This window comes from Neovison vison, chromosome 8 (assembly GCF_020171115.1).
Source record: "Neovison vison isolate M4711 chromosome 8, ASM_NN_V1, whole genome shotgun sequence".
NCBI classification, from domain to species: Eukaryota; Metazoa; Chordata; class Mammalia; order Carnivora; family Mustelidae; genus Neogale; species Neogale vison.
The window spans coordinates 20,668,119-20,695,736 of record NC_058098.1 but is presented as its reverse complement, the minus strand read 5'-3'; the positions used below and the strand labels follow the sequence as shown (position 1 = coordinate 20,695,736).

The 27,618-nt window shown below is 49.3% G+C and overlaps 1 protein-coding gene across 1 annotated transcript; it reads left to right on the top strand.

Annotated features, from left to right (window-relative positions):
- Nucleotides 1-521: 521 nt before the first annotated feature.
- On the top strand, nt 522-22,929 carry LOC122915567 (lipopolysaccharide-binding protein-like). Its single transcript, XM_044262316.1, has 15 exons — nt 522-690; nt 1,378-1,492; nt 2,777-2,905; nt 3,458-3,613; nt 7,768-7,831; nt 10,275-10,338; nt 11,473-11,564; nt 12,281-12,457; nt 14,542-14,601; nt 14,957-15,127; nt 17,637-17,704; nt 19,439-19,484; nt 20,428-20,491; nt 21,591-21,667; nt 22,535-22,929. Exons 1-15 carry the CDS (start codon nt 567-569, stop codon nt 22,565-22,567), a joined length of 1,440 nt encoding a protein of 479 aa, XP_044118251.1. The 5' UTR covers nt 522-566; the 3' UTR covers nt 22,568-22,929.
- The last annotated feature ends 4,689 nt before the right edge of the window (nt 22,930-27,618 follow it).

Genomic DNA, 27,618 nt, shown 5'->3' with positions numbered 1-27,618 from the left:
GAAGCCGTCGGGAGCCTAGAGCTGCAGAATCCATTTGTTGTATGTGTGGTGGCTTGGCTGGTGATGGTCTCCCGTGGTTATCAGTGGGGACCGCCGGGCCCCGGGGGAGCCAGAGCGCTTGGCAGGAAGCTGGTGGAAGGTCCGGTTGGAGAAATCAGAGCCAGGCTGTGAGCCTCCGCTGCCACGCTGGATGTTTACATTTCAATCAGTAGATAATGAATGGGGAGTGACTGGAATTGTGCCGCTAGACAGAGGTGTTGCAGGGAGGGTCCTCGGGCAGCACCGGGCAGCAGAGCTTGGAAGAGGAAGAGGCTGGAGGCGGTGGCCCTACTTTGGCCAGAAATAAACCTCAAACAATTTCACAAGCAAACTTCTCCCCATCTTGACTTGCTGAAAATTGGGCTGCCGCAAAGCCTTGAACATTCCCCGCCCTCTCTCCCAACAGGCTCAGTTCCTCATCTGGCTGCTGGCCTTATAAGCACTTCGGCCCGCTGTCACCTTCGGGAAGGGAGGCTCCTACAGAGAGACACTGACCAACCCCTGCCTGGGTCCTTGCTGAGGACAGGATGATGGCCAGATCGTACTTTGTGGTAGTGGCGCTACTGTTGCTGGCAGAGGTCTCTGGATTCGAAGAAGGGGCATCTAATCCTGGGTTTGTGGCCAGAATCACCAGGAAAGGCCTGGAATATGGTAAGGGTGGGAGAGGGTCAGCCATTTCTCTGGTGCCCACTGTTGCCCACCAGAGTGGCGTGGACAAGGGTACTCTGGACAAGGGTCCACAAGCTGGGGTTCTTCCCCCACCTGGCTCAGAAACCTTGGATAGGTCTCCCTCTGGGCTTCAGTTTCCAGGTCTTGAGTATCACAAGTGAAGGATGAGACTAGACCCGCATTTCCCCAAGGGGGGCGGATCAGTGGACCACCCCAGAATTTCTGGGACCTATGTTAAAATACAGATTCCAAATATCCATCTCTGGGGCAACTGAAGCTAGGCCTGGGAATCTGCATTGTGAACCTATGGCCCCGGGCAACTGAAAAACCTGAAGGTTTGACCACGCATCAGTAAGTCCTCAAAAGCCCCACTGTATTACATCATTGCTTCCACGATATTGTTGAGTAGATAAATAACATTTACCTGGCACTTTGAGTTCACAATCTAATTTAATTCTCACACTCCGGTGGGCATCATCACTATGACCATTCTACAGATGGGGGGAAGTGAGGCTCAAGGAATTTAAGAGACTTCCTTGGGAGCACAGGGAGAAGAAATGGCAAGTCCTACATTCTGTCCCAGCCCGTGTGATTTCAGAGCCCGGCCACTCAACTGTGGGGCTTGGCTGCCTCCCATGGAAGGAGCTGACTCCCACTACTTCCCCTCAGCCCGCCGATTCGGAGTAGCCATCCTGAAGAAGGAGCTGTCTACGATCAAATTGCCTGATTTCTCCGGAAGCTTCAAAGTTGGCTGGATCAAAAGCGTGGCCTATGACTTTTACAGGTGAGGTCTCCATTTTCCACCGTAGAGGTAGGTGAGGAGGTAAAATGGGGGCCTAGGTTCTTGGGAGAGGGAGATAAACACAGAATCATCACTTGGACTAAAGGCAAAACGATCATGACCAGCTCTTGTGGGGCTTCTGGAAGGTGCTTTATGTTTCTTGAATCATCAGGATGGGAGGGAGAGCCTTGAAAAACATTCACAGACCCTGAGGTCAGTCCTGCAGAAACTAGCCCTAGATTTTTTTCTCTGCCAGAGACCGCTGGCTGCTCTCCTGATTGCCTAGATGAGAGACCTCCTTGAGATACGCTATCCATTCCTCTGAAGCCTTTGGAGCTGTAATGGGTCTGTAATGAAGGACTTTAAGTTGTTGTGGAAAATGTGTGCATTTTATTTGCATACTGCTTCTTGAAGATGGCATCCACAACTAACCCTAGTGAGGAATAAAACAGGTGGCCTCCGGGTCCAGGTGAACCAGCCCCCGTTCCTCGTCTCCCTCCCCATAAGGCTTAACTGACCTTGACCTCCCTGTAGCTGTTACACAGTCAATCTTAGAGTCTTCACACTTTACTCTTTCTTTAGCCGTTCCTTGCTTGCATGGATTTTTCTTCCCCAGGCCCCTAAGTGTCCATAATAGGTTCTTGGGGATCATTTATTCATCCCTGATAGAAAAGGCTGCCTCTTGGAATCCTCCCCAAGTCTCCCAGGATAATTTCCTGAAGGCAGTGAGCAAAAAAGAGGTACTTTAAATTTGCATGTGCACACACACACACACACACACACACACAATACTGAGGCCACGCCACTTAGAGGTCAAGGGCCTTTCCCACAGCCCTAGAGCACCCCTCGCATCTGGTTTTCACAATAGGCCACTATGGTTGGTTAACATGTCTAGATCTGCCACCAGCTGTGAGCTCTTCAAGGGCAGGATCTCAGTGGATGTTTGTTGAGTGAATTCATGAGTGTTGCTGCAATAAGAGCCACAAACTCAAACGGCCACAGGGAGGGTGTGACATAGAGGAGTGTACGAGGCAGGGGGACTATCCCCATCACAGACCAGCCAAAAAAGCAGAATCCACACGAGGAACTTCAGTGGAGGGACTCTAATACAGGGAATTCTCTAGAAAGGTGTTAGAACAACCAAAAAGTCCAAGAGGGAACAGTGAAGCAGCCCAGAAATTAGCAACAACAGAAAGTCACTAACAACTCCAGAGCCGGAGAGCCTCACACGGAGGACTGGTATGCGCCTGGCTTTCCTGGGTTTGATATTTTGCCTTCCTTCCCCAGACTGAAGATCCATCACTTTGAGCTCAGGAACTCGGATCTGAGGCTACGCCCAAGGCAGGGGGTCAGAGCTTCCCTGTCCAATAACTACGTGTTTATCAGTGGGAACTGGAAGGTGAAAAAGGCTTTCGTGTGAGTAGTGCTCAGGTCAGAATGTGTCTCAGACAACCAGTCTACAAAGAAACAAATCTGACCCTCTCCAAGACTCCAACCCCATCTGTAAAATTTGGATTAGTAATATCCCACTTCTGGGGCACCTGGGTGGCTCAGTGGGGTAAGCCTCTGCCTTTGACTCAGGTCATGATCCTGGGGTCCTAGGATTGAGCCCCACAATGGGCTCTCTGCTCAGCAGGGAGCCTGCTTCCCCCTCTCATTCTGCCTTGCCTCTGCCTACTTGTGATCTCTGTCTGTCAAATAAATAAATAAAATCTTTAAATAATAATTATAATAATAACAATAGCCTACCTCACTGATAAACCTGTGGATTAAGTAAAATAACAGACGGAATGCACTTAGCAGTTTGCCTTTCCGGCACACAGCAGGCGCTTAATAAATGCTGGCTGCAAAGTAAAGGCTCAGTTAGGGTACACAGCTAGGTAGTAAGGACCTGGGGACTGGTCTTTTGCCTCCTCTTCCTGGAGGTGACTGATCATACACCATTTGCTTCCTGTAACTCCCGACCAGCACCCTAGATGGGACTTTCGATGTGAGTGTGGATGACATTTCCATCTCAGTTTCCCTGAACTTGGGCAAGGACCCGTCCGGACGGCCCACTGCCTCCGTGGCCCGCTGCCGCAACTCCATCGGCCACATGAGTGTTGACATTTCCGGACAACTAAGGTAAGTGAGTCCATGCCCTTGCTGGCGGTTGTCCGAGACGCCTCGGCATCCCTCCACCCAGGGACGCTCCTGATGGGGCATAGAGAACGATTTCAGGCGCGTCAGGATCAGAGGCAGGCAAACTAAGAGCCAGTCTGCCCCATGTTTTCGCAAAAAAAGTCATCAGAGCACAGCCACGCTCATCTGCTCACATCCGGTCTGTGGCTGCTTTAGGGTTACAACAGCAGAGTAGCTGCAACAGAGACCATGTGGCCTGCGGTGCCCAAAATATTGACTGTCCGGCCCTTTAAGAAAAAGTCTGCTGGGGCACCTGGGTGGCTCAGTCTGCTGAGCATCAGGCTCTGGTTTTCCCCTCAGGCCCTGATCTCAGGGCTGTGGGACTGAGCCCCATAGGGAGCCCCATGTCGGGCTCAGCGCAGAGTCTGTGGGAGAGGCTCTCTCTCTCTCCCTCGGCCCCTTCCCCCTACTCACATTCTCTCTAAATAAATAAAGTCTGAAGGAAAGAAAGGGAGAGAAAGAAGGGAAGGAAGGAGGGAAGGAAGGAGGGAGGAAGGGAGGAGGAGGAGGAAGGGAGGCAGGGACGGAGGGGGAGAGAAAGAAAGAGAGAGAGAAGGAAGGAGAGAGAAAGAGGGAGGAGGGAGGGAGGGAGGAAAGAAAGGAGGGAGGGAGACAGTCTGCTGACACCTGAGCAAGTGGCCTTGAATGGCAATCCAGCATTCTGAAGTGACTTGCTGGGAGGAGATGCTCAGTGAATAGCGAAGGAATGAGGCCAGTCCCCAGAGTGACTGCCTTCCCCCTCCGTCTGGGTTGGCACTGCCTCCCTCAGATCCTGGCAGGACCCAGAGGCAGCTCAAAAGGCCTCACTGACAAGGATCTGATGACAAGAATCCTCCCAGGAGTGTGGGCGGGGTTAAGGGGTGTGTTCAGCAAGGGACGTTAAACAGCCTGGAGGGACAGTAGGGAGCTATTACCGCCCCTAGGGCTGAAGGTGAGAGGGGACAGAAGACTGTCACCAGAGCCCAGAAAGAGCCAGAATCTTGGAGAAGGGGCATGGGGCAGGTGTGTAGTGCACAGCAGGGGCACACGTGGGCATAAGGGCCCCAGCTCCTCCCTCTGCTTGATGCCTGTGCCCCCTATTAGCCAGACAGCAAAAGGGCTTGAGAGAGGAATCTACACATGTCAGCCCCCCAGGACACAGAGAGGAGACAGAGGGCGCTGGCGACTGGCGGTGGGGGCTGGTAAGTGGCAAACAGGACGAATGGCCAATTGCCTCTTTGCTGGACATGTATTGGCTGGGTGACCATGTTTTGTGGGGGACAAATGTCAGCAGAAAAGTGGGGTCCTCTAACCCTCTCAGTTTTAGGGGAATTTATATTTTAGAGAACCCAGGGACTTCGCTGTGCATTCACTCAATGGACAGATGTTTTCTGCACAAATATTAAAGCCTTTGAACTCAAGGCTGCCATTTGGAAAAGGAAACTTTGAGTGGAGACTGAATAGCTTGAAACCACTGTGTTGTTTGAACTGGGTGGGCGTAATACCCCATTTCTCAGGAGCAAAGTTGTGAAATTCTGTGTGGTTTACATGCACACACACACACACACAGTGGGGGTGGACACAGCGGGGGCCAGAAAAAACATTTTTGTTCATTTGTTAGGGTGGTGATAGCTGCATAGTTGGGTGCTATTGATAGGGACACAGAACCATGAGCACCCAGGCTTTGACCAAAATGGGGAGCTGCTAAATTTCCTCAGTCATTCAGTTAACAAATATTTATCGATGCCCTATTATTCGTCAGATCCTGAGCTAAATGTTAGGAATATAAGATGATGCAAAAGAGACAGGATCTCCACCCTGGTGCAATGTATAGTCTATTGGGGGAAGGAGACATAAAATATTTTAGCATACATTGAATATTGTGATAACGTGTTTAAAAGGAGAGAGTCCAGATGCTATGAATGTAGAGGGCTTAGCTAACATCTGGAGCAGAGGCAGTTTCTTCAAGGAAAGGATATCTGAAATGAGCCTTGAATTTTATTATATGTGCTGCCGAAGCGAGTACGAGCCTTGAATTTTAGCCAAAGAGGAGAGGAGAACTTCTCTGGTGAAGAAAGAAGCATGTGCAAAGATCCTGAGGCATGAAAAGCCTGAGCTTCCCAGGAAGCAAGCAGGGATCAGTGTACCTGAAGGGGTGGTGATTGATTAGAAGAAGAGAAGAGAATAAGCAGTAGCCAAACTCAAGTCTCTCTATCCTGAAGTAAGGCAGTGGGAAGCCACTGGAGGATTTTAAGAAAGGCAGGGATATAATCAGTTTGGCCCTTTTGAAAGGTCACTTCCTGGGGCACCTGGATGGCTCAGTTGGTTAAGCGACTGCCTTCAGCTCAGGTCCTGATCCCAGAGTTCACGGCAGTACCTGTGGCAGATTTAAGAGATTGGACCGAATTTGGGTGACAGGACGAGGAAGGGAGCCAGGATGACTTTAGGTAGCCTGTGATCCTTGGAAATTTTCTTACTGCTTCAGTCTGTCCTACTTCAACCTCATGTTGGAGGGGTAGCCAGAGATGTTGGAGAGGACAGACTTTTCTAGAAGTAACACCCTCACCCACAGCTATCAGGGACCCCAGCCAGCTTCTCTACACCTGGGGTCATTCAGACCCACAGAGGGTCCAACGTTCAGCCGGTCTATGTCCTGGGCTGGCTCAGGGGACAGAATCCTGGAAAGGTCAAGATGCTTTCTGCAGAACCCCCAGAAAATACTTGTATCCCATTTTACTGCATGAATTGATAGTATACATACAGTTACAATACACACCACCCAATCAGCAAGTATGCAATGGTAAGGGAAAATTTTTGGGAGAAGAACATTTTATCAGACATAATTCCACTAACTTAGTTCACTTATGTCCCACAATCTCTTACCTTCACCCCAGCTGAGAACACGGCGTGCAATGTCTGTTCTGGGCCATGATTCTCACCAGCACAATCTGTGGTGGGGAAGGGTCTCTCGGGGCAACTTTACCTGAAGCGGTTTAGACTCAAATCACGTGCTCCATGAACGTATTCACCAGTGTCCCCTCAGCAGCTAACTCAGGGCTGAGCTGGTAGGAGGAGCTCTGTCAAGGTTTGTTGAATGAATGAGTGAGTGACTACTTGCTAAACTGCCAGGTAAGTGGTTCTGTGGATTTTTTAGGGTATCAAGAATAGACCTGAATGCCCCCCTTCTTTCTCTTTTATTAAGGTACAAATGACATAGTACTTTCAGGTATACGACACAATGATGCGATCCTTGTCGATACTGTGAAATGATCCACCACAAGAAGTCTCGTTAACATCTGTCACCATGCATAGTTACAAAATTTTTTTATTACGATGGAAACTTTTTAAGATCTACTCTTAGCAACTTTCAAATATGCAACCCAGTATTATGAACTCTGGTCCCCCCGTTTGTGTATCACATCTGCAGGACCTAGTTATATATAACTGGAAATTTTTTTATTATAATTTATTTATACATGGAAGTTTGTACCTTTTGACCTCCTTCACCCATTTCAGCCTCTGCTCCTGAAGACACCAGTGTGTTCTCTGTATCTGTGAGCTTGGCCGTTGTTGGGTTTTTTTGGATTCCGTGTATAAGTGAGATCGTGTGGTATCTGTCTTTCTCTGACTTATTTCATTTAATGTAATAGCCCTAAGGTCCATCCATGTTGTTGCAAATGGTAAGATATCCTTTTTTATGGCTAGCTAATATTCGTGTGTGTGTGTGCACGTACACCACATTTTCTTCATCCTTTCATCCATCAATGAACACTTACGTTGTTTCCATATCTTGGCTATAATAAATAAGATTGCAATGAACAAGGGGGTGCAAATATCTTTTCAAATTAGCGTTTTGTTTTCTTCAGATAAATAACCAGAAGTAGAACTGGTGGATCATACGGTAGTTTTATCTTTAACTTCTTAAGGACCCTCCACACTGTTTTCCATACTGGTTGCACCAACTGACATTCCCACTAACAGTATACGATAGTTCCCCATCTAGTTGGGTCCCTTCTTGGGATAACATGGGGGAAGTTCAGATCCGTGGGTAGCCCTTCCTTTGGGAGTCCTAGTTAATCATAAAGTGGATCCTGACCCTCTTTCCTCTTTTTTCCAAGCTGGATCCTGAACCTCTTCCACGAAAGAATTGAAAACAATTTCAAAAATATCTTGGAACAAAAGGTAAAAAAAAAAAAAAAGGATGAGTAGATTTGTGGTTAACACAAGGATCACCAGCAGGTACATATTTGGTATTTGGAAACAGCCTTGTCTCGTAAGTGCACCATCATTTGAATTTGCTTAGCAAAACTTTCTTCATTCGTGGTGCCAAGGCAAACTTCAAGGCTTTCTCAAGTTTGTATGACCACAGATGCTAACCTGGTATTTGGAACTGGCAGAGGGTTGGGTATCTAGTTGTAGAGGCTGTTACAGAGATAGGGAGAAGTGACCTTACATCCTTCCTTCACACCATACACAAAAATCAAGTCCAGGTGGTCTAAGGATTTAAATGCCAAAACAAATCTAAAACTTTTTAGGAGAAAATCTAGGATATCTTCTCACTTTGAGGAGAGGAAAATATTTCTTAAATAAGACTCACCCCCCCCAAAAAAAAGCACCATATAGAGAACAATAGTGGGGCTGACTTCAGTACCTCTCACCTCTGGAAAAAGCCGTGGAGGCAGAGTGCCTCTTCCATTTATCTGGTGTGTATCTTTGGGCACAGACCCCCTAAAGCCTCATTCTACTCATTTAAAAATGCGGACAAGGACCCCTACCCTGAAGGGGGCTGGTAAGGATTTGATTCGATAACCACCTAGCACGCCTGGCACACAGGCTGTGCTCAGAGCACTCAACAGTATTGCAGAGTCATTTCTCAACCACATTCCACCTTCTGGAATCTTTGCTCCTGAGTGTATGGGTTCTGCGGTCAGACCCTTGGGTTTGAATCCCAGCTCGGCCCCTTTGCTGCTCTGATGCCATGGTTAACAGGCTTACCCTCTCTGAACCTTGGGATTCTTGTCTGTGGGACAGGAGTAATGACAGCATCTACCCTGCAGGGCTGTTGGGAGGGCTATGTGATGTCATACACACAGGCATGGACAAGTGTTCGTGCAGAGGAAGGGCAGAGTAAATCACGCGAGGTTAGCTTCATTGTCATTTATGCCCCAGGAGCCCTGGGCAGCAGGCTGAGGCCAGAGGCAAGCTGAGCTCTCTGCCCTACAAATATAGGGAACATGGTCCAGAAAACGCTGGATACCATGTATCCAGGGGGGATAAGGTAGGTGCCAGAGAGGCTGAGCCCGAGGAGTGGTTAGTTTCAGGGAATGGGGGCACTAACTTGGGCCCCCACGGGACTGAGAGCATGAAGAGAGCTATGAAGAGAGAGAAGACCGCTGACCAGGGGACTTGGGGTAGATGAAATCAGGCCCCCAAAGGACTGGCCGCCTGGGTGACCCTTCCCTTACCCTGTGCCCTAGGAGAGCCCAGGTCAGGCCCACCTGACACAGGCTGGCTTGGTGTTTGCACAAAATATTGGTACCCCTAGTGGGGAAGCTTCCCCCACACAAAGCATTGATTTTAAGTGATGTGGAGCTTCAGGGCTGTGCCATGCAGAATGATGGAATGAACGACCCTTCCCCTTTGCAGTCCTTTTTCTTTCTTTTTTACACTAAAGGGAAATTCTCAGTTTGGGGCCAATGTATCCTGAACACTTTTAACAAAAAAATGGGCATTTTCCAACGAGCCAACCCGATCTACCCTGGCTTCCAGAACGTTTTCCCAGCCCCTTGTATTCTTTTTTCCCCAGTTCTGTTGTGTTTATGCCAAGCGATGCCAGTCTTCCATTGACAAGTGATATAAAACTCCTATAATTTTTACTAAATGAACATAATTTTTAAAAGGCCACTTGATGTAAAGTAGACAGTGAGTGAGTAGGTGGGAAAGGCAAAGCCATAGAGATGGTGTAGGAATAGCTGAAGTTAGGAAATCAGAAGGAGGGGGACTTCTGGAATCTCCCAAGCCCAAACTCCTGAGGAATTGGAATTCTCCGAAAACTGTTCTTTTGGCTTTGCTTTGGGGGCCCTCTGGTGGCTCCAGTGAGTACTGCATGCAGACCAGGCACCGCGCCTATTGGGATCTCTAATTCCCAGATATCCAGGAGTCTGGACAGAAAGAGAAGGGTTTGAATATTGAGGTGGTGAAGACCCAAGATCTGCTCCTACACCTGGACGCTCTCCTGCTTTGCTCCTCGGCTCTCTAAATGCGTTTATGTGCTATACTTCTTGCCACTTAGCTGCCAAGGCATTGAACTGAGGACCATGACAATAGCAGACCCCAGAGCAATGCCAACTTGGGCACTACTCACTTTTAATGTGGGTTCCAGAAAAGTCCAGGCACTTAAGCCTGGCCCATGTATGTGGCCAGTCCAATGGGACAGTGACCAAGTGCTGTGTGTTGACAGAAATAGCGATCTCTTCTTCCTTTCCACATGCTCCTCCACCCCTCACACAACCTGCCTACAAGGTAGGGAGAAAAGCCAGGTCTCCGGGAGGGTGGTGGGGGAGGGGCAGCGCCCAGGAGAGAGGGAGAAGGGAACTCACCTGACTTTCTCCCCCACTGTCGGCAGATCTGCGAAATGGTCAGGAAGTCAACCACCTCCCACCTGGAGCCCTATCTCCGGACTCTACCAGGTTTGGAGGTCCCCTCTCTCCTCTGGGTGCCATCAGATGCCGTGACACCTGCTACCCCCAGACCCATCATCACCACCATCTCCCATGAGCCCCAGGAGAACTTTCCCCATTGAGTGCCTCTCCATCCTACGAAGCTGGATACGGGGTTACCATCTCTCTTGGGGGTCTGTTCTGGAGGTAGGGGAGTAAGGCAACTGAGCATCGTGACTCGGAAGCATGCTGGGAGCACGAGTTGGGCAGAGGATGACAAGTACAGGGGAGAGGCATGTGTTCGATTTGTGCTGGCCACTTTAACAAAACAGGGATGCTCTGAGATCCCTGTGTAGGGGCGGGGATCCCCCCCAGTCCTGTCCCCCTGGCTGCCACAGGGACCTTTTACAATCACACATCAGGTCGGGTCTCCCCCTGTTCTTGGAACCCATGGAACACTCCTCTGACTCTTAGGACACTAAGAGTGACAGGACCTTGCATGGCCTGGCAATGTGACTGGCTACACAGTCCCTATATGCCTCCAATATTGCCAATTCCTCTAATACACTCTCAGTGTCTCTACTATGCTCCTACTGAACAAGATCTTTACACATGTCATTCCCTCTGCCAGGAAGGTCCTTACCCCACCTCCACCCACCTTCACCCAGTCAACACCCACTCCTCCTTCAGATCACAGTCCAAGAAACACTTCCTCTGACTCCCTGTCCAAATCAGGTTGCCACCCACCCCCCTCAGCATTTTACCCTCTGTTATATGACTGATGTCATCCTATGGACTCAGGCTACCTGACAGAGTTGTAATTTTACCTTTATTTACTCAAGTATTTAATTGTCTTTCCCATTCCTCCCCGCAACCCTGGACTGCCAAAGGACAGAGACTCTGACTCTCTCACTCAGCTGTCTCATCAGCCCCTTGCATTGTGCCTGGCATATAGCAGGTGTTCAATAAATACTGAATGAATGAGTGAATGAATACAGCACTCTCTTTGTGACAGAAGGTACCATGGATCAGCCCCAGCCCCATTCCCATTCTCCAAAGGCAACAGTCCATGTGCAAGGAGAGCCTTGTAATTGTGCAGTGCAAAACTCACACAACTGTGTTTGACTACCTTATTCATAACACTGTCTCTTTCCTGTTCCACAGTTACCCTTATGATTGACCAGATTGCTGGCATTGACTACAGTTTAGTAGGTGCTCCCCAAGTGAATTCTCAAGTCCTAGACACACCCTTCAAGGTAAATTGCCATGGAGAAAGGACCATAGAGCTAACCACTGACAGAAAATCAGCACTACCTCCCAGAGTTGGCTCCTTCTCTCCTTCTCTAGTCCATCTGCCCATAAGTTCCCATCCCTGGCCAGTGCCCACAGCAGCAGTATGAAACTAGTGTGCCCCCTCTTTATTCCAGTCTCTTCCACAGTTCTCTGGGGGCTGAGCCAGGTCCAGCAGTGCCATCTTCCTCCAATTTTATTTAATGACCACTTATATGCATCTTAATGTGCCAGAAACTGAGTATTTGTACAAATGCTCCTTTATATGTCATGCCACCTCTATGAAATAGAAGCCATTAGCATCACCCACATTCTACAGATAAAGAGTTTGAGGCACAAGCTAGGGACCCGCCCAAAGTCCCAGAGCTAGTAAGTGACAGTTAACTTCTAGAATCCATACTTCTCACCACCAGGCCACATCCTAAGCCCAGGAGAACACAAGGTGTACCTCCCCAATAGGAAGCTGTTATGTAGAAGGGGGATTTCAGGCAGCCGTCAGGGTCTAAATGTTGTGGGGCCAGAAGGAACATTTCAGGACCCCAGGTCCACATTCTGGAGAGGAACCACTACCGGGACCACCACGCAGGGCACAGGAGGCTTCCCCGGGCTTCCCCTGGACACCTTTTCCTATCACCCTCCCTGGTAGAAACCTTGGGTGGGCAATGTGTCCTTCTGTCTCCAGGGTGAATTCTTTGGCCGAAACTGGCGCTCCCCAGCCCTCTTCGATGCTCCGTCCATCAGGCTGCCAGAGAAACATGACCACATGGTCTATTTTGCCGGTTCTGAATATGTCTTCAATACAGCCAGCTGGGTTTACCACCAGGCTGGACGCATGAACTTCACCATCCAAAACCGTCATGTGAGTAGGGGAAGGAGAAGGCTGGTGGGTGGCGGAGGAGGGGGGGATCCCAGGAGAGAGCATCAGACCGAACTGAAGACCAAGCTTGGGGGTTTCCAGGAACCAGGGAAAGAATGCATAATCTGAAGCCTGCCAAATATGGGTTCAAATCCAGGCTATGCATGTGGATCCCAACAGTGTCTAGTCCCCAGAGATCATGTTCTGATCATGTAGCTTCTGATGCATGATACACAGTAGCTATTGTTGGGAATATTTCAACAAAAATACAACAGACTGGGAAGTGACACATCAGGTCCTCCAAGCAGTAGAAGCCAAGGCAGTACTAGACTTGGAAGAGTGGAAGAGATGGATTAGGGGAGCGCCCACGAACGATAAAGGAGAGAGGAAGGAGAAGTATGAGGGGAGAGCGCTACCCTACCCCCTGCCCCGCCTCCCCAGCTGCACTGGTCCTGCAACCATGGAGAGGGGAAGACAGGTACCCTGGCCAGAAGTGCTGCCCTAAGAAGTCTCAGCTCAGCTGTGGGAGAGCACAGAGCAGAGCCTGCTTCTCAGAGGAATGCCAGAGCAGCCAGAAATTGGGCGAGCCCAGCTCTAGGCTAACATCCCTTGTGGGATCATTCCAGCCTGACCGCAGACAAGTAGGAAGGCTTGACCTGGTGGGTGCTCCCACACTAGACGTGGCGTCAGGCCAGTGCTCCTCAGTCTCTGGAGGGAGCTCTGGGCAAGGACTCAAGCCTCCTCCCCATCCCCTCCCCGGGCAGGGGCTGGCAGTGCTCTTAGGCTTATCTGCATTCCAAGCCTAGACACCCCATTCCGCGGTCTCCTTACGGGTGGAGGGAGTGGGGGACCCTCAGGTGAGTCTGCTTCAGGTTCTTCTGCTGAGACCCCCTTGCTGGGGCCTGAAGGACAGCTTTCCCCAATCTGACTCAGTCTCGGTGTTTTCTACTGGCCCTGCTCCCCCTGGATCCATAAAACAGCAGGATCCTTTTCTTTGGGGCTCCTCTGGCAATAAGGTGACCCCCTCCTCCCTTCTGCTGATGCATCTGCCCTCACAGGTGCCGGGCCACAGGCCCAGTACCAGAGTGGGGGCCAGTACCCTTTCCCGTTAAGCCGCTTGCGCACACTATCACACGAAGTGCATGAGCGCTGGTTACTTTCAGTTTGGCTCATTGTCTTGATCCTGCCTGTGACCTGACAAAACTCCCCAGTGCAGGGGCGCCTGGGTGGCTCAGTGGGTTAAAGCCTCTGCCTTCTGCTCAGGTCATGATCTCAGGGTCTTAGGATCGAGCCCCACATGGGCTTTCTGCTCAGCAAGAGCCTGCTTCTCCCTCTCTCTCTCTCTCTCTCTGTCTGCCTCTGCCTACTTGTGATCTCTGTCTGTCAAATAAATAAATAAAATCTTTAAAAAAAAAAAAAAAAACCTCCCCAGTGCAACACCCAGCTGTGCTCAGTCAGGGGCTGGGGGCTGTCTGGGAGAGCGTGGCCCCAGCATGAATGGCTGTCAGCCAACTGTCCTTCTCACTGGGAAGCCCGTGAAGGGAGACCTGAGCCGTGCATGCCCACAGCCAAGCGCTACAGGAGCAGCCCAGGTCAAGAGGGAGTCTTGACGGAGGAGAGATCAAGGAAGGTGAGCTGTGCGCAGGTGCAGGCAGGGCTCGCCAAGCCGGAAGATCCACAAGTCAGAGGGTTGGGTAGAGAACAGCACCAGGGGGCAGCCATAGCTGGAAGTAGCTTCAATCTAGGTTGTGGAGGTTATGCGCTCTCACCGGCCCTTGAGGGAGCCCCTGAGAAATAATAAGTAACAAAAACAGACAGTAACTAAGAATTTCCTGAGATCCCAGGCACTGCGCTCGGTGCTTTACCCAGGCACGGTCTCACTCACTCCTTGCCCATTCTGTGTGGTTCGTGCTGTGATTATTATCCTCATTTTATAGAAGCAGAACCTAACAAAGCTTGCCAACAACCAGCCAGCTAAAAAATGGCGGGAGTAGTATTTGAACCCAAGCTGTCTGACCTCAAAGTCCGCATCTCTAACCGTTACCATGTCCTGCATCTCAAGGAGCCTCCCGCTTCTCCTACTGCAGATTCCCCCGGACTCTCCGATCCGCCTGCACACCAGCTCGTTCCAGGCCATTGCTCCTCGGGTAAGACCTCTGAACCTTCATCACATAGAACTTGACCTAGACCTTGGGCGCCTGGGTGGCTCAGTGGGTTAAGCCGCTGCCTTCGGCTCAGGTCATGATCTCAGGGTCCTGGGATCGAGTCCCGCATCGGGCTCTCTGCTCAGCAGGGAGCCTGCTTCCTCCTCTCTCTCTCTGCCTGCCTCTCTGCCTACTTGTGATCTCTCTCTGTCAAATAAATAAATAAAATCTTTAAAAAAAAAAAAAAAAAAAAAGAACTTGACCTAGACCAGATGTGGACACTGTAGTCACACATCAGTGAAGCTGTGCAGAGACTGTTCTCAGGTCCTCCCCCTGAGCCTCTGTCCTCTTTCTCTAGCTGTCCAGGATGTACCCCAATATGGAGCTAGAGCTTGAGACAACACCTGAATCCGCTCCATTCCTGACATTCACCCCTGGGAATGTGACCTTCATGCCGGTGATAGACATCCAGGCCTTTGTCCTCCTGCCTACCTCCTCTGACCGCAAGCTACTCTTCCAGCTCAGGGTGGTAAGTCTGATCTCCTGGCAGAGCAGCAAAGAGTTACATCTGCTGTGGGGTAAGCCTCTCCCTTCACTGAAGGACTGGGAGGCTGAAGGATGCTGGAGGCTGCTTCTGCCTGCCTGGAGCAGGAGGGAACCTTGCATTCGCGGCCACAACAGGCAGGCTTCCCAAGGGGGCTCCTCACCAAATCATACAGTCAGAGTTGCAAGAAACCTTAAAAGTCATTCACTCCAGCTAAGTTGGACGATTTTAGCTTATCTGCATTCCAAGCCTAGACACCCCATTCCAAGGTCTCCTTAGGGGTGGAGGGAGTGGGGGACCCTCAGGTGAGTCTGCTTCAGGTTCTTCTGCTGAGACCCCCTTGCTGGGGCCTGGAGGACAGCTTTCGCCATTCTGACTTGGTCTCAGTGCTTTTCTATTGGCCCTCCTCATTGCTACATTTGCTATAAAAATGGGCTCAATCTAAAGCATCACCTTTTTAAAGATTTTATTTTTATTTATTTGACAGAGAGAAATTACAAGTAGAGAGGCAGGCAGAGAGAGAGAGAGGGAAGCAGGCTCCCTGCTGAGCAGAGAGCCCCATGTGGGACTCGATCCCAGGACTCTGAGATCATGACCTGAGCCGAAGGCAGTGGCTTAACCACTGAGCCACCCAAACTGTTATAAATAAAATCATTAAATCATGTTTTAAAAGAAAGTATAAGATGTAAAGAACTCTTAGGACGGCAATACTCTCCAAACTGATTTACACATTCAACACAGATTGTTTTTCAACACAATCCCTATCAAAATTTCAGCTGTTGTTTTGTTTTGTTTATTTGTTTGTTTTGGACGAGCCAGTCCTAAAATGTATATGTAAATTCAAGGGACCCAGAAGAGCCAAAACAATTTTCAAGAAGAAAAACGATTTGTAGAACTCATTGTTCCCTGTTTCAAAACTTACTATAAGGCTATAGTAATCAAGATAGTGTGATATTGGTACAAGAATAGACATACAGATCAACAGGCTAGAACTGAGAAGACATGAATAAATCACCATATTTTTAGACAAATGATTTTCAGCAAGGGGACCAACACAATTCAATGGGGAGGAATAAGCTTTTTAAAAATGGTGCTGAGGCAACAGGATATTCACATGCAGAAGAATAAAGCCAGACCCCTTTCTTATGCATACACAGAAATTGTCTCCAAGTGGACCCAAGACCCAGATGTGAAAGCTAAAACCACAAAACTCTCAGAAAAAAACATAGTACTAAACCCTCATCATCTTGGGTTAGGCAAAGCCTTCTTAGATACAACTCAAAAGCATGAACAAAAAAATTAAAAATGGATAAATTGGACGTCACCAAAGTTAAAAACGTCATGCTTCCAAGGACATAATTCAGGAAAGGGAACAGATAACCCATAGAAGGAGAGAAAATATTTGCAAATAGTGTGTATGAGAAGGGACTTGTATACAGAATAAATAAAGAACTCTTAACAACTCAGTCACGAAAAAGACAGTTTAATTTTAAAATGGCCAAAACACTTCCTCCTCTGGGAAGATTGAGTAGATGTCCACTGTCCTCCCTACTTCTACTCCTGCTGGGTGCAACCCAAAATCTTATACATTGTATATAAAACAAATAAGAAAACTCTAAAAGGCAGAGAGAAACATGTAGATCAGCAAGAGGCCTCCAGATCTAAGGAATAATATGATGATGATGAGCTCCCTGGGGTTTCTTTTTGCCCTGCATATTCCAATTTGGGGCAACCCAGAAATACCAACAGGCATGAACAAGAAAGAGCTCAAATAACCTCCTCGCTCTCTAGCCAAAGGACCCAAACAGGGGAAAGCCTGGTAAAGTAGAAAACTTGTAGACGATCGATAACTGTGGTACTAAAGCCAAACACCAGAGAAAAAGCTATAGCCCTAACCCCCCCCAGGCCAGTAAAGGCTGACTGGGGATTCCACAGTTAGACTGGCATGAGGTTCTAACAACAGCCCCGATGTCCTTGCTCGGGGGTGGGGGGGCGTCAGTGGAACACAGAAAAGAACAAATGAATTAAGATATAGAATAATAGAAATTACCCAAATTCAATCATCTGGTTCAACCCCACCCCTCGACAGGCCAGGCTTTGTTCTCACACCCAGTTGTCAGTTAGTGGTGTATTTAAAGGTCCTTAGGGCTTGGGGACTCTCTGAACTTCTCTTAGTAGCCTGCTTCAAAGCTCAGCCACACTTACTGGTGGACGGCCTCTCTATCCAAATGCTCTGTGTCTTTAGCTTGGACTTATTTGCCCTTCTCGATGCTTCCATTAAGACCTCTAAAACCTCAGCTCATCTTTCCTAAAGTCAGCGTGGAGCCGCCAACATCCTACAGCCTCAGCGCATAATCCTTAGGTAGCTGCTTTGCACCCGCATGTCCCACATCTGGCTGGGGTTTCTGTTTCTGAAGATTTGTCTCCTGGACTGAGAGACAGCAGGATTCCTACATCACCTGAGAGTCTGGGGTATCCCCTTCTGCTTTTCTAGACAACCAACATCTCCGCCACCATCAGTGCGAACTCTGACAGGATTGTTGGTTCGGTGACCACAGGAAGGTAAGAGGCCAAGGGCAAGGGGAGGAAATGCGGTAGGCTGGGGATAACCCAGCAATGACCAGAGCATCTAGTCTGTTCACTGATAGGGCTGGCTTTGACCCCTTGGGGACAGAGATCTCCAGTGGGGCTGGCTTATCCTCTATTCTGGGTGCCCCTACAGAAAGGCCTGTTGACAATGCCTCAGTGAGAAACCTGGAAGATGGACAAGTTGCCACATAGCACAGGTGTCATTCAGGGTCCCATTCACTCTTAGGTCTCAGTGGAGGAGCTGAACGTCTCCAAAGGGATTACTCAGGAGCCATAATCAAGTTGGAAGATGTGGGGCTTTGCAAGGACTTTATATATAAGATTAAGAAAAACTGTCAGTACTTCACATGAAGAAGGGAGGGGATTTTGGATGGAGGATTAAAGGTGCCCACGAGCCACTCCTTGCCGTTGCACTGTCCAGATCCCAGTAGGCACAGACTCACTCAACCAGGAAGCCAGTGACAGCAGGGACTGGCGCTTGCCCTGGTGGTGACCTTCTCTGGGGCCCTCACCTGTGCCCCATGTCTCACCCACTCTGCATGCTGCCCCCCCGGCTGAGGAGCAGGTCCACTGGGCGCATCAGAGGAACTAATTCCTGGCCTCAGGGTTAGATACCTGTTGGCTGAGAGAGTGCACTGACTCCATCAGAAAGAACTTCTCCTTAAGAGGTCTTTAAAGAAGAAGCGAATGGTGAGCATGTGGGCGTTTTTGGAGGTCCCAGATTTTGAGTTTATGCCTCAGCCTGGCTTGGAGGGTCTGCAGCGTCCAAGAGGACAGCCGAGGGCCTTGGACTGTGGAGAGACAGCAAAGTAGGAGGACCTCACACAGGGGTTTTATCAAGGAATTTAGCAAAACTACTCTGCCCCAAGAGCAGAAAGCAAAAGATGGGTCCAGGGGGCGCCTGGGTGGCTCAGTGAGTTAAGCCTCTGCCTTCAGCTCAGGTCATGATCCCAGGGTCCTTGGATCAAGCCCCGCATCAGGCTCTCTGCTCAGCAGGGAGCCTGCTTCCTCCTCTCTTTCTGCCTGCTTGTAATCTCCGTCAGCCAAATAAATAAAATCTTTAAAAAAAAAAAAAAAGAGAGAGAGAGATGGGTCCGGGGCAGTTAGAATCCCTGAACAAGGGCCAGCAGCCAAAATCAGTGGGGGGGAATTGGGGTTTGGCTTCCATAGTGATAATACCAGAGGATCCCTGAGTCACTCTGCTGTTTGCCAGCATCATGCAGGTGCCTCTCCCTCCCATTGTTACTGTCTATTCCCACATTATGCAAATAATGCATGCTCCTGGCATGGAAATTGCAAAAGTATTTTTTTTAAATCCCCCATAACCCTGCCACATAGAGACTGTCACTACTGGTAGTTTCACATTTCCTCCCAGTCTTTTTTTCAATACACTTTTATGTCATTGGACATACAGACTGCTCCTTTTAGCGTCCCATTTTTTCCAGTTATTATTCACACCGTCCTAATTTATTTAAGGTATTGAAGATGCTCGGCAACCATAATTTGCAACCATGTCACCTGTTCTTAAACCACTGTGCATGCTGAAAGCCTGAAATGCACAGGAACCACCTTGCAGGGGAACTCTAGGGCTGGCTATTGGCCCTCAGAAATGGCCCTGCCCATAAGCACTGCACTCCCCACTAGGGGAACTGCGAGGAAGTAGCAGCCACAGCTTGGGGTGACCCATGCTTCTCTTTCTCTTTGCAGTAAGCTGAAATTGGAACTGAAACATTCCAACGTCCGTTTCATCAACGTGAGTGGTTTTCTCCTAGCACCTCTTGGGTATCTTCTTCAATGGGGGCTTTAGGAGGCTTCAGGGAAAGTGCCAAGGCCCCCTCCCTCGAGAAGACAGCGCTGCAGTCTTACAGAGAGTGGACACCATGTCTGAAAGTTAATCTTCTAAGAAGGGCACTGCCTGAGGGCTGACGGGGAGACAGGACATGGACAGGAAGAGCACAAACTCTGAAGGAAGATAGAGCCGGGCTCTTACACCAGCCGTGCCACTTGCTACTGTGTGACCTTGGGAAAATAGCTTAACCATTCTGAGCCTCAGTTTCCTTGACTGTAAAATGGGGAATACACAATAGCTACTTCAACCACGTCAAATGGGAACTAGAACATGAAACGGGGCGATGGGTTTAGGAAGACACTTTGGCAAAACTCTTCACACATAGAAAGCTCTCAGTATGTGCTCACTATTTTAATAATAGTGGCATGGGAGCACAGTGCCTTACCCAAAGCTCTCAGGGCTGGTGAGCTTCAGAATTGAGATTTTATGAGAGGCAATTTGGAGGAGGTACCCTGGGTGATGGAACTCTAACAGCGGGATCTGGGACAGCCCTCTTTAATCAGATGCATTAATGCTTTGGCAACAGAATTTTAAAATATCCACACAAAGAGGAATAAAGAAACACTAAATTTCCCCACGGTGGTTTGGGTCATGTTTTGCTGTAGAATGAGCTGGTATGTACCGGTGGGGAAGGAAGTCCAGAGATCAGAGTTGAAGAGATGACGAATAAGGAGCTCTCTGTAGTGTGACAGTGACAGTGACAGTCGCGGTCAACCCGTTCTGTAAGTGGGATGGCATGTCGGTGTTTCTGGAGGCTGGGGGCCAGCAAGACGTTCTTCCCTCGGACTCCTGTTCTCATTCATGTCTTGTTTGCTCCCCTCTTTGCTCTGCTCGCCCCCAACTCCAGGTGGAGCTGATGGAAGCCATCCTCAATTACTACGCGCTCCACACCATGTACCCCTCTCTCAACGGTAAGAATAAACTGCTCCTGGGACGCCTGGGAGGCTCAATAGGTTCAGTGTCTGACTCTCGGTTTCGGCTCAGGTCATGGTCTCAGGGTCCTGGGCTGGAGACCCGCACTGGGCTCTGCTCTTAGGCATGAGTCTGCTTGGGATTCTTTCTCTCCCTCTCCCTTTGCCCCTCCCCTGTTCAAATGTGCATGCACGCTCTGTGTGTGTGTGTGTGTGTGTGTGTGTGTCTCTAATAAGTAAAATAAAATCTTAAAAAAAAAAAAAAAAGAACAGCTGCCACTGACTGCCCCGTGCAAATGTTAAATGCTACCCTTTCTGTAGGATTCACGATTAAGTCAGTCATTCAACAAGCTGAGCCCCTCTTCTGTGCTGGCTGGGGTCCTGGCTATCCATGAGCCTGCCCTCATGGAGCTTACACTCTGTTGGGAAGGGAGACGTGTAACAGGCAGTGACAACCAGTGCTGACAATTTATATGCTGTGACCGGAAGCACAGAGGGCTGCGGGAGCTAGCTGGGAGGGGGCACTGAATGTGAGTTCCAGGAGGCAACGGTCAAGTTGAGTCCCAAAGCACAGGGAGTTAGGCCAAGAGAGGAGGGGCATTCCAAGCTGCACCTAGAGTTAGCACCTCTGGGTTTTGGTCCAGGTTAGATCACTGACTGGCCGGTGAGCTCGATGGAAATAGGGCTTGGCACAGTGGCTGCCTAAGAACCCAGCCAGCCTCCTCCCATGCCAGGACCCTCTCTGCCCAACCTCACCATCTGCCTTTTACCACCATTAGAGAAGAGCAGGGCAGCTGTCCTGGAAAAGAGAAAGGGGAGGAGACGCTGGTCCTCAAGGATGAGTCCCTGGTCAGAAGCATGGCATGCTCCATCCCAGGACCCACTGGCTGGGAAGGGCTGTCCACATCTGTCCCCTCCTGTATTTACCAGGCATTCACATCTCCGTGCTCCCCCAAACAGAAAACCATCCCTGAATCCAATAGCTGACCACATTTTGAAGTAGCCTGCCCTCTCACTGGCCAGTGGCAAATGCCGTGTGTGTCCATGCCTCCCCAGCCTTCCCCACCCAGCCTGTGTCTCTCTGCTCTTTATCTTCCAGCAAAGCTTGAGAAGGGCTTCCCTCTCCCTCTGCCGAGGGACACCCACCTCAACGGTTTGGAGCTCCAAGTCCACGAGGTCAGTGAGAAGTGGGGTTTGAGTGGGGGAGCTCTAAGACCTCCTGGGAGGGCTGCTTCGGGGCTGGTAGAATTAGGGGGAGCCCTTGACTCCTACTCAGATCCTAAACCTAGTGTTTATAGGAGAAAATATTTTTGTTTCGAATTTTGGAGTACAGAGGGCAAGTACAGTGATTGTGTAGAATCCTGACTTCCACATGAGCTCAGTTTCCTGTAATTCAGTCCCAATGTGTCAGCTGAACATCAGCAATGGGCAGGGCCCATTAGCCAAGTATGGCAGGAAGGGGTCAGATTAGATGCTCCACTTTGGGGTTAATGAGAGTCTCCACGGGGCCACGGGGCCACGGGCCAGCCTTCACCTCCGGCCGCGGCAGCCAGGGATGATCCTGGAGCAACATCAACCAGGACTTTTAGGCCAAGAAACACATCAGGACCAGGGACAGGGACAATGACAGTTTACTCTGTAACTCCAGAGGTACCAACGTCTTCACTGTTCATAGTTTGTTCTCACGTAATCCTGAACAACATCCTCTTAAACTAATTATGTGTGGGGATTGAATTCAGGCAGAACCCAGAAGTGCATTGTTCTCCTGGGAGAAAAAAGTTTTTGGAGGACAGTGACATTCATGTGTGCCTTCCAGAAATCACGATACTGGGAAATGCAAATACATTCCCAGGATCAGGCAGCTAGGAGGGACAGTGTTTTCTAAAGTCCTCCCATGACAAAAGGCCTGGGTTTTGCACTGATCTGGTTTTCAGGTCAAGTGAGAACTTGCCTCTCCCACTGAAGGGTTCTTTTCAGGAAGCTCCTAACCTCCGGCATGCAGAAAATGAGCTTTCTTGTCTGTACTTTTTGCCTTCTCTCCAGAACTTCTTGCTCTTGGGGGCCAACCTTGATTAGGCTGAGCACTGAGGAAGGAGCAGCCGTGGCTGGAGGAGTGGACGGAACCAGGGCAGGGCTTAGTCCTGCCCCTGTAGGGGTCTGGAGGCTGCAGCCTCTCTGCCTCTACTCCCCATGAGGACCTCCTCCAAATGGACACTCGTCACTGGGGAGCCTGGGACACCTGAAGACACACCTGACCATAGGACACATCCCTCAACTTTCTCCTCCTCCTCCCTGTGCCTCTTCCTGTCCCCTTTACAGCTTTACAGTTGTCCTTAGCCTTACTCTGGGCAGCCGCTAGAAAAAACTTCAGTGAGCGGTGTCCAGTCACCACAAAGCTCAAAGCACCCTGCTCAGCATTAAACATGAACTAAGTTGTACGTGTCCTTTGATGCTGTGGTTACAGGAGCAGAAGTGAGACAATGTGGGCGTAAAGCCTTGTGTCGCCACTTCCTTGGCGTATAATATTTATTGAGATGGGAGCAGAGACTACCCAGCCACTGTATGAGCTCTATATTTATTCAACAAACCTTGATTTCAATTTTCTAATGAGTGTCCTGAACTGACTTCTGTGTCTGGGCTTGGTGCTGTGTTTTCCAAGAGAGGAAAACATGCGGTTTCTGTCTTCGCCAAGCTTATAGCCAAAAACAGGGGTTGGAAGACTTTTTCTATGAAGGGCCAGAGAGCAAACCTTTTAGGCTTTGACCATACATTAAGTCTCTGTCGCGACTACTCATCATGGTCACTGCAGCAGAAAACAGCCAGACAGCAAGCGAGTAGGTGTAGCTATGTTCCAATAAAACTTTATTTATAAAACAGGCAACAGGCCAGATCTGAGCAGCGGGCCATGGTGCGCCCACCTGTGGTCTAAAAGAATAATCCACCATCCAACAGATAGGATTTATACCATGAACACAAGTCTGGGTTTCAATTAGGAGATGTGCTATCATATCCTACTGGTCGCAAGAGCACAGGCTGGAGCGCAGGCCATCCTGCTTTCAAATCGTGGCTCCCCCTCCTCGGCTCTCAGCAATTTACGAAATCTCTCTTAACCCCCAGAATCCTGTAAGACAGCAGGAGCAGTGGCCAATGACCGTGCCACCTGAAGCCCCCTACTCACCCTTAAACATGTCGAATGACTAAGTTGTACGTGTCATTTAACGTCATGACGTGAGGAAGATGAGAGCCTGAAATAAATCCTGTGCAAAGTGCTCAGGATGATTGTTGGCCTGTAATGCACCAGATCAATAAGCTAGAGCTGTCATCACCATCTCCCCTCCTCAGTATATACTCCTTCATATACTACGAGTACGATGACAGATTTTCAAATTTTAAAAAAAAATCTGTCTTGCACCATCAACCAAAATCATACCTATGACGAGATCACAGAGGTGTTGTGTTTTTATCTTGGAAGGCCCAGGAAATGACTCAGGATCACCTGATGACCTTGTCCAGGAAACCCCAAGGTGTCTAAAAGTGAAGATGTTATAGTTGGCCAAGACGGTGAAAGATAATGAATGGAAATGAAATTTTATTCTGGAATGTTCAGTTAATTAGCAGTTGTGAATTTCCCTGTAGATTATCCTGGCTCCTCTGCTGCCCTAATCATTGGCTATTTGAGAGTGACTATACAAACTGTCCACCCTCCCGCTCTGCTCCTTCCTTCTCTGCTTCTGCAACCCCACACCCATTCTCCTTCATTCTGGGAAGCACAGTGCTAGGCTTGCCCCCGAGGCATGCCTGCGCCCATCTTCCCCTGTGGGTGTGCAGGGTTGCCACGTATGGACACTCAGGCTAGGCACTGTATAGCTCTTGGGAGTGTCATTTACATCGATACAGAGCATTGTCTCTGTCTGTAGCCGAGATGGTGAGACAGGCTACAGAAATGGCTTGATTTAAACCAAGGTTTTTCAACCTCAGCATGAACATTTTAGGCCAGATCATTCTTTGTTGCGAGGGACCATCCTTTTACATTGTAGGATGTTTAGCAGCTCCCAGGGTTCTACCCACTAGATAGGAGCACACACCCCACATACACACAATGGTGCCCGGCACAAACGTGTCCAGACATGGCCAAAAGCCCCCTGCGGTTGATAAAATAGCGCCATGTTGAGGACCACAAAGGAAAGGATGTTCTCCCAACATATCCAACTCTGGTGAAAGCCCATGTTAGTCTATCCTAGCGGAAGACAGAAAGTTCCAACCTCGCCCCAAGTGGCTGGTCTCACTAATAAAGCCACTGGAGAGCATCTGAAGGGCAAAACCCTTGTGGATTTTTCTAGCCCCAAGAGGTATCCTAAGTAGAAGATAGCTAAACTTGCTGAGGGCCAAATGTGTGCCAGGCTAAACAGAAATCTACTTTTATTAGTGTGGGAGCTCTCCAGAAAGCACAGCCCTGGGCCACAATGTTTGTGCCGCTGAAGCATAAAAAGTCCAAAGACATCTGGAGATTTTTTGTCAAAGCTTTATTCATAAAACTGAGCTTTTCATTTGGTGGGTGGGCGGGGGTCGGGAGGAGCTGTCAGCCTTGCCTGGGGAGAACACTTCCTGTTACAGAGATGCCACAACAGTTGTTGGGATACTGACATTAAAGCAAAGACAGCAACTAGATGTAAAGTCTGGTTCCTTCAATACCACCTCTGAGTATCAGGTATGCATCTTACGCCACAAAACTAGGGTGGGAAAAGGTCTCATTTTGTTACGTTGGCTAAATTAAGTATAATTTCCTCTGTGCCATTTATTGAACTATTAGGAAATTCTTTCCGCATTGTTGCTGGATATCCTTATTCCCTCAGACATGTAAAGGTCCTGGGGTATTCCCTAGTCCCAAACATTGGGGAGCCCCACTGGTGTCAGGCCTAGTCTTGTGTGCTGCTAAGTTCCCTGTCCAGTGAGCCAGCACTGTCCCCTGAAGGCAGGAAGCCCTATCTTTCCAAGCCAGGATTGGGCAAAAGGTTTTGTGCCCAAGATCATTTCCTCTGGCTCCTCCATCAGAAGTCTGTCACCATCCTTCCCCAGTCACCAAGGCAGCTTTGCGAGGGTTCTGGTCATTGCCATGCGAAGAAGCCACCCCCTTCCAAGATGATGGTTTGACTTTTCTGACCTGACCACTCCTGCTGCCCTTGACTCTGACTTTCAACCCCCAATCCTTCTGGGACAATTCAGCAAGAGTCCTCCTGAATGTCCGTGGGTGACCCATCTTCCTTCTCCACCTTCATTCCCGTGGGACCTTTCTGAAGCTTGGCCAGTCTCTGGGCTCCCTCGTCACGCATTGTGTTAACAGCCCATTCAGGATTTCCTTAACTGGCTATCACAACGCTGGGGTAATTTTCAGCTGAAATCTGTGACCAAAAATTGACATTCACTTGTATTTTAAGAGCTTGGCATGTCACCTGGATCTCTGGTTTACTGTAATGGACTACAGTTCTGAATAAGCTGAGGCCTCCCGTGTGTGTTGTTCAGAGCTGTATCCCCAACACCTCCAGCAGTAGCCAACACAAGTGCATGTTCCACAGTCAGCATGGGACAGGTTATCTACAGACCTTCCAGGCATACCTTAAGGGCACAAATTATCCTATTTTCCATTATACCCCTACTTCTAGCAATGTGTCTGTCTCATAAATACATGCTCTTCCTTTTAATGAATGGACCTCCACTCAGATCAGCTCTCCATAGTCCCAGCTCTTAATTCTGCTATGGAAATCTCCCACTCCCGGGTCCACCGGCCTCTCCAGGAAGCTTGCACATTTCCCAGCAATGATCACAGCTCCCTGATGTTAAGCCCTGCTCCTGAGTCACGGTGGTCAACTCAAATTTCCTCAGGCTCTCAAGACTTAGCATGGCTTGTGCTTCCCATGCCGCAGTGTGAGGTGGGCATGACCTGTGCCCAGTGGGACACGCCAAGTGTCTCCACACACGCTTTTTAAGTACTGGCCCACGTTCCGCTGCTGCCCCTCCACAGCCGCAAACATTACCAACCAGTCACAGCTTTCTCAAGTGGACCCAGATCCTTCCCTTGGCATCTTTTCAACTACAACCAGCTGACTAAAGGTGGCAAACAAACAAACAAACAAACAAACAAAAGTCAGGACAGTCCACAGCGAAGGCAGAAAAAAAAAAAAAGACTTGACTTCTGGATGTCTTTATCAGGAACTGGCTGGCAGAGTGAACACTTCAGCCATGAAGAACACCTACCCCGGCAGAGGGGCCCATCCAGGTGTCAACTCATCATGTCAAGTTCAATTTCAAATACAGAAATTGGACAATTAACTCCAGACTTTCATCACGGCCTTTGGGACCGGTTTCCTCATGGAGACCCGTCCATCTATAACGTGGGAATTAAAAAGTTCACACATGCACATCCTTAGACCAGCCTCACATGATCGCAATTACTGATTTACCCCAATTATCTCCAAAACCCTGGCCAAGGATACCCACAAGGTCCACCAATGGCAGTGCTCCATGTCCACCCTTCTCCCTCTAACCTTTATTCAGTAACCTGTCCGCTCCACCTGACATCATGTAATTTACTCCCCAAGTAAGCTGACCAACTCATCCCAGTTTACCCAGGACCCTTCTAGATTTAACAAGTCAGTCCCATGTCCTAGAAAACCCCTCAATCCCAAGCAAACTAGTGCAGTTGGCCACAAAAGCAGGCATTTACTCATGAGCCAGGCCCCAGAACTCTGGCCAGCTCGCTTCCTCAATGACATCAGTGCCTACCTCACTCCAGCCCACTGTCACCAGTCCCCTTCTGAAGCCCTGGCTTGACCGTTCCTCAAACCTTCCACTCCTTCATGGGCCTGATTCTGAGCCAGCTACAGACACCTGGTTACCTCCCAGTCCCAAGGCAACACCTCAGACTATGGCCTGTGTGCCAAGCCCCAGGAGCACGGCAAGAAAGGCTCAGGGGCTGAAAACAAGGCTGGCCTATGATCCACTTCTCCATGTCCAACCTCAGTGCACACAACTTGTTACAGACTTTAAAAGGCAGAAGAGTGAGTCCGTAAGGTTTATTGAATGGGTGGCAGAAAGGAAAGTGATGGGCAGCTGCAAGCTGAGGGACAGGG

What these genes read in the sequence shown, in the direction of transcription:
- LOC122915567 (XM_044262316.1), top strand. Translation starts at nt 567, where the DNA reads ATGATGGCCAGATCGTACTTTGTGGTAGTGGCGCTACTGTTGCTGGCA. An exon ending in AAAATATCTTGGAACAAAAG is followed by an intron (nt 7,832 to 10,274) that starts GTAAAAAAAAAA and finishes CACTGTCGGCAG; the next exon opens with ATCTGCGAAATGGTCAGGAA. An exon ending in GGTTCGGTGACCACAGGAAG is followed by an intron (nt 17,705 to 19,438) that starts GTAAGAGGCCAA and finishes TTCTCTTTGCAG; the next exon opens with TAAGCTGAAATTGGAACTGA.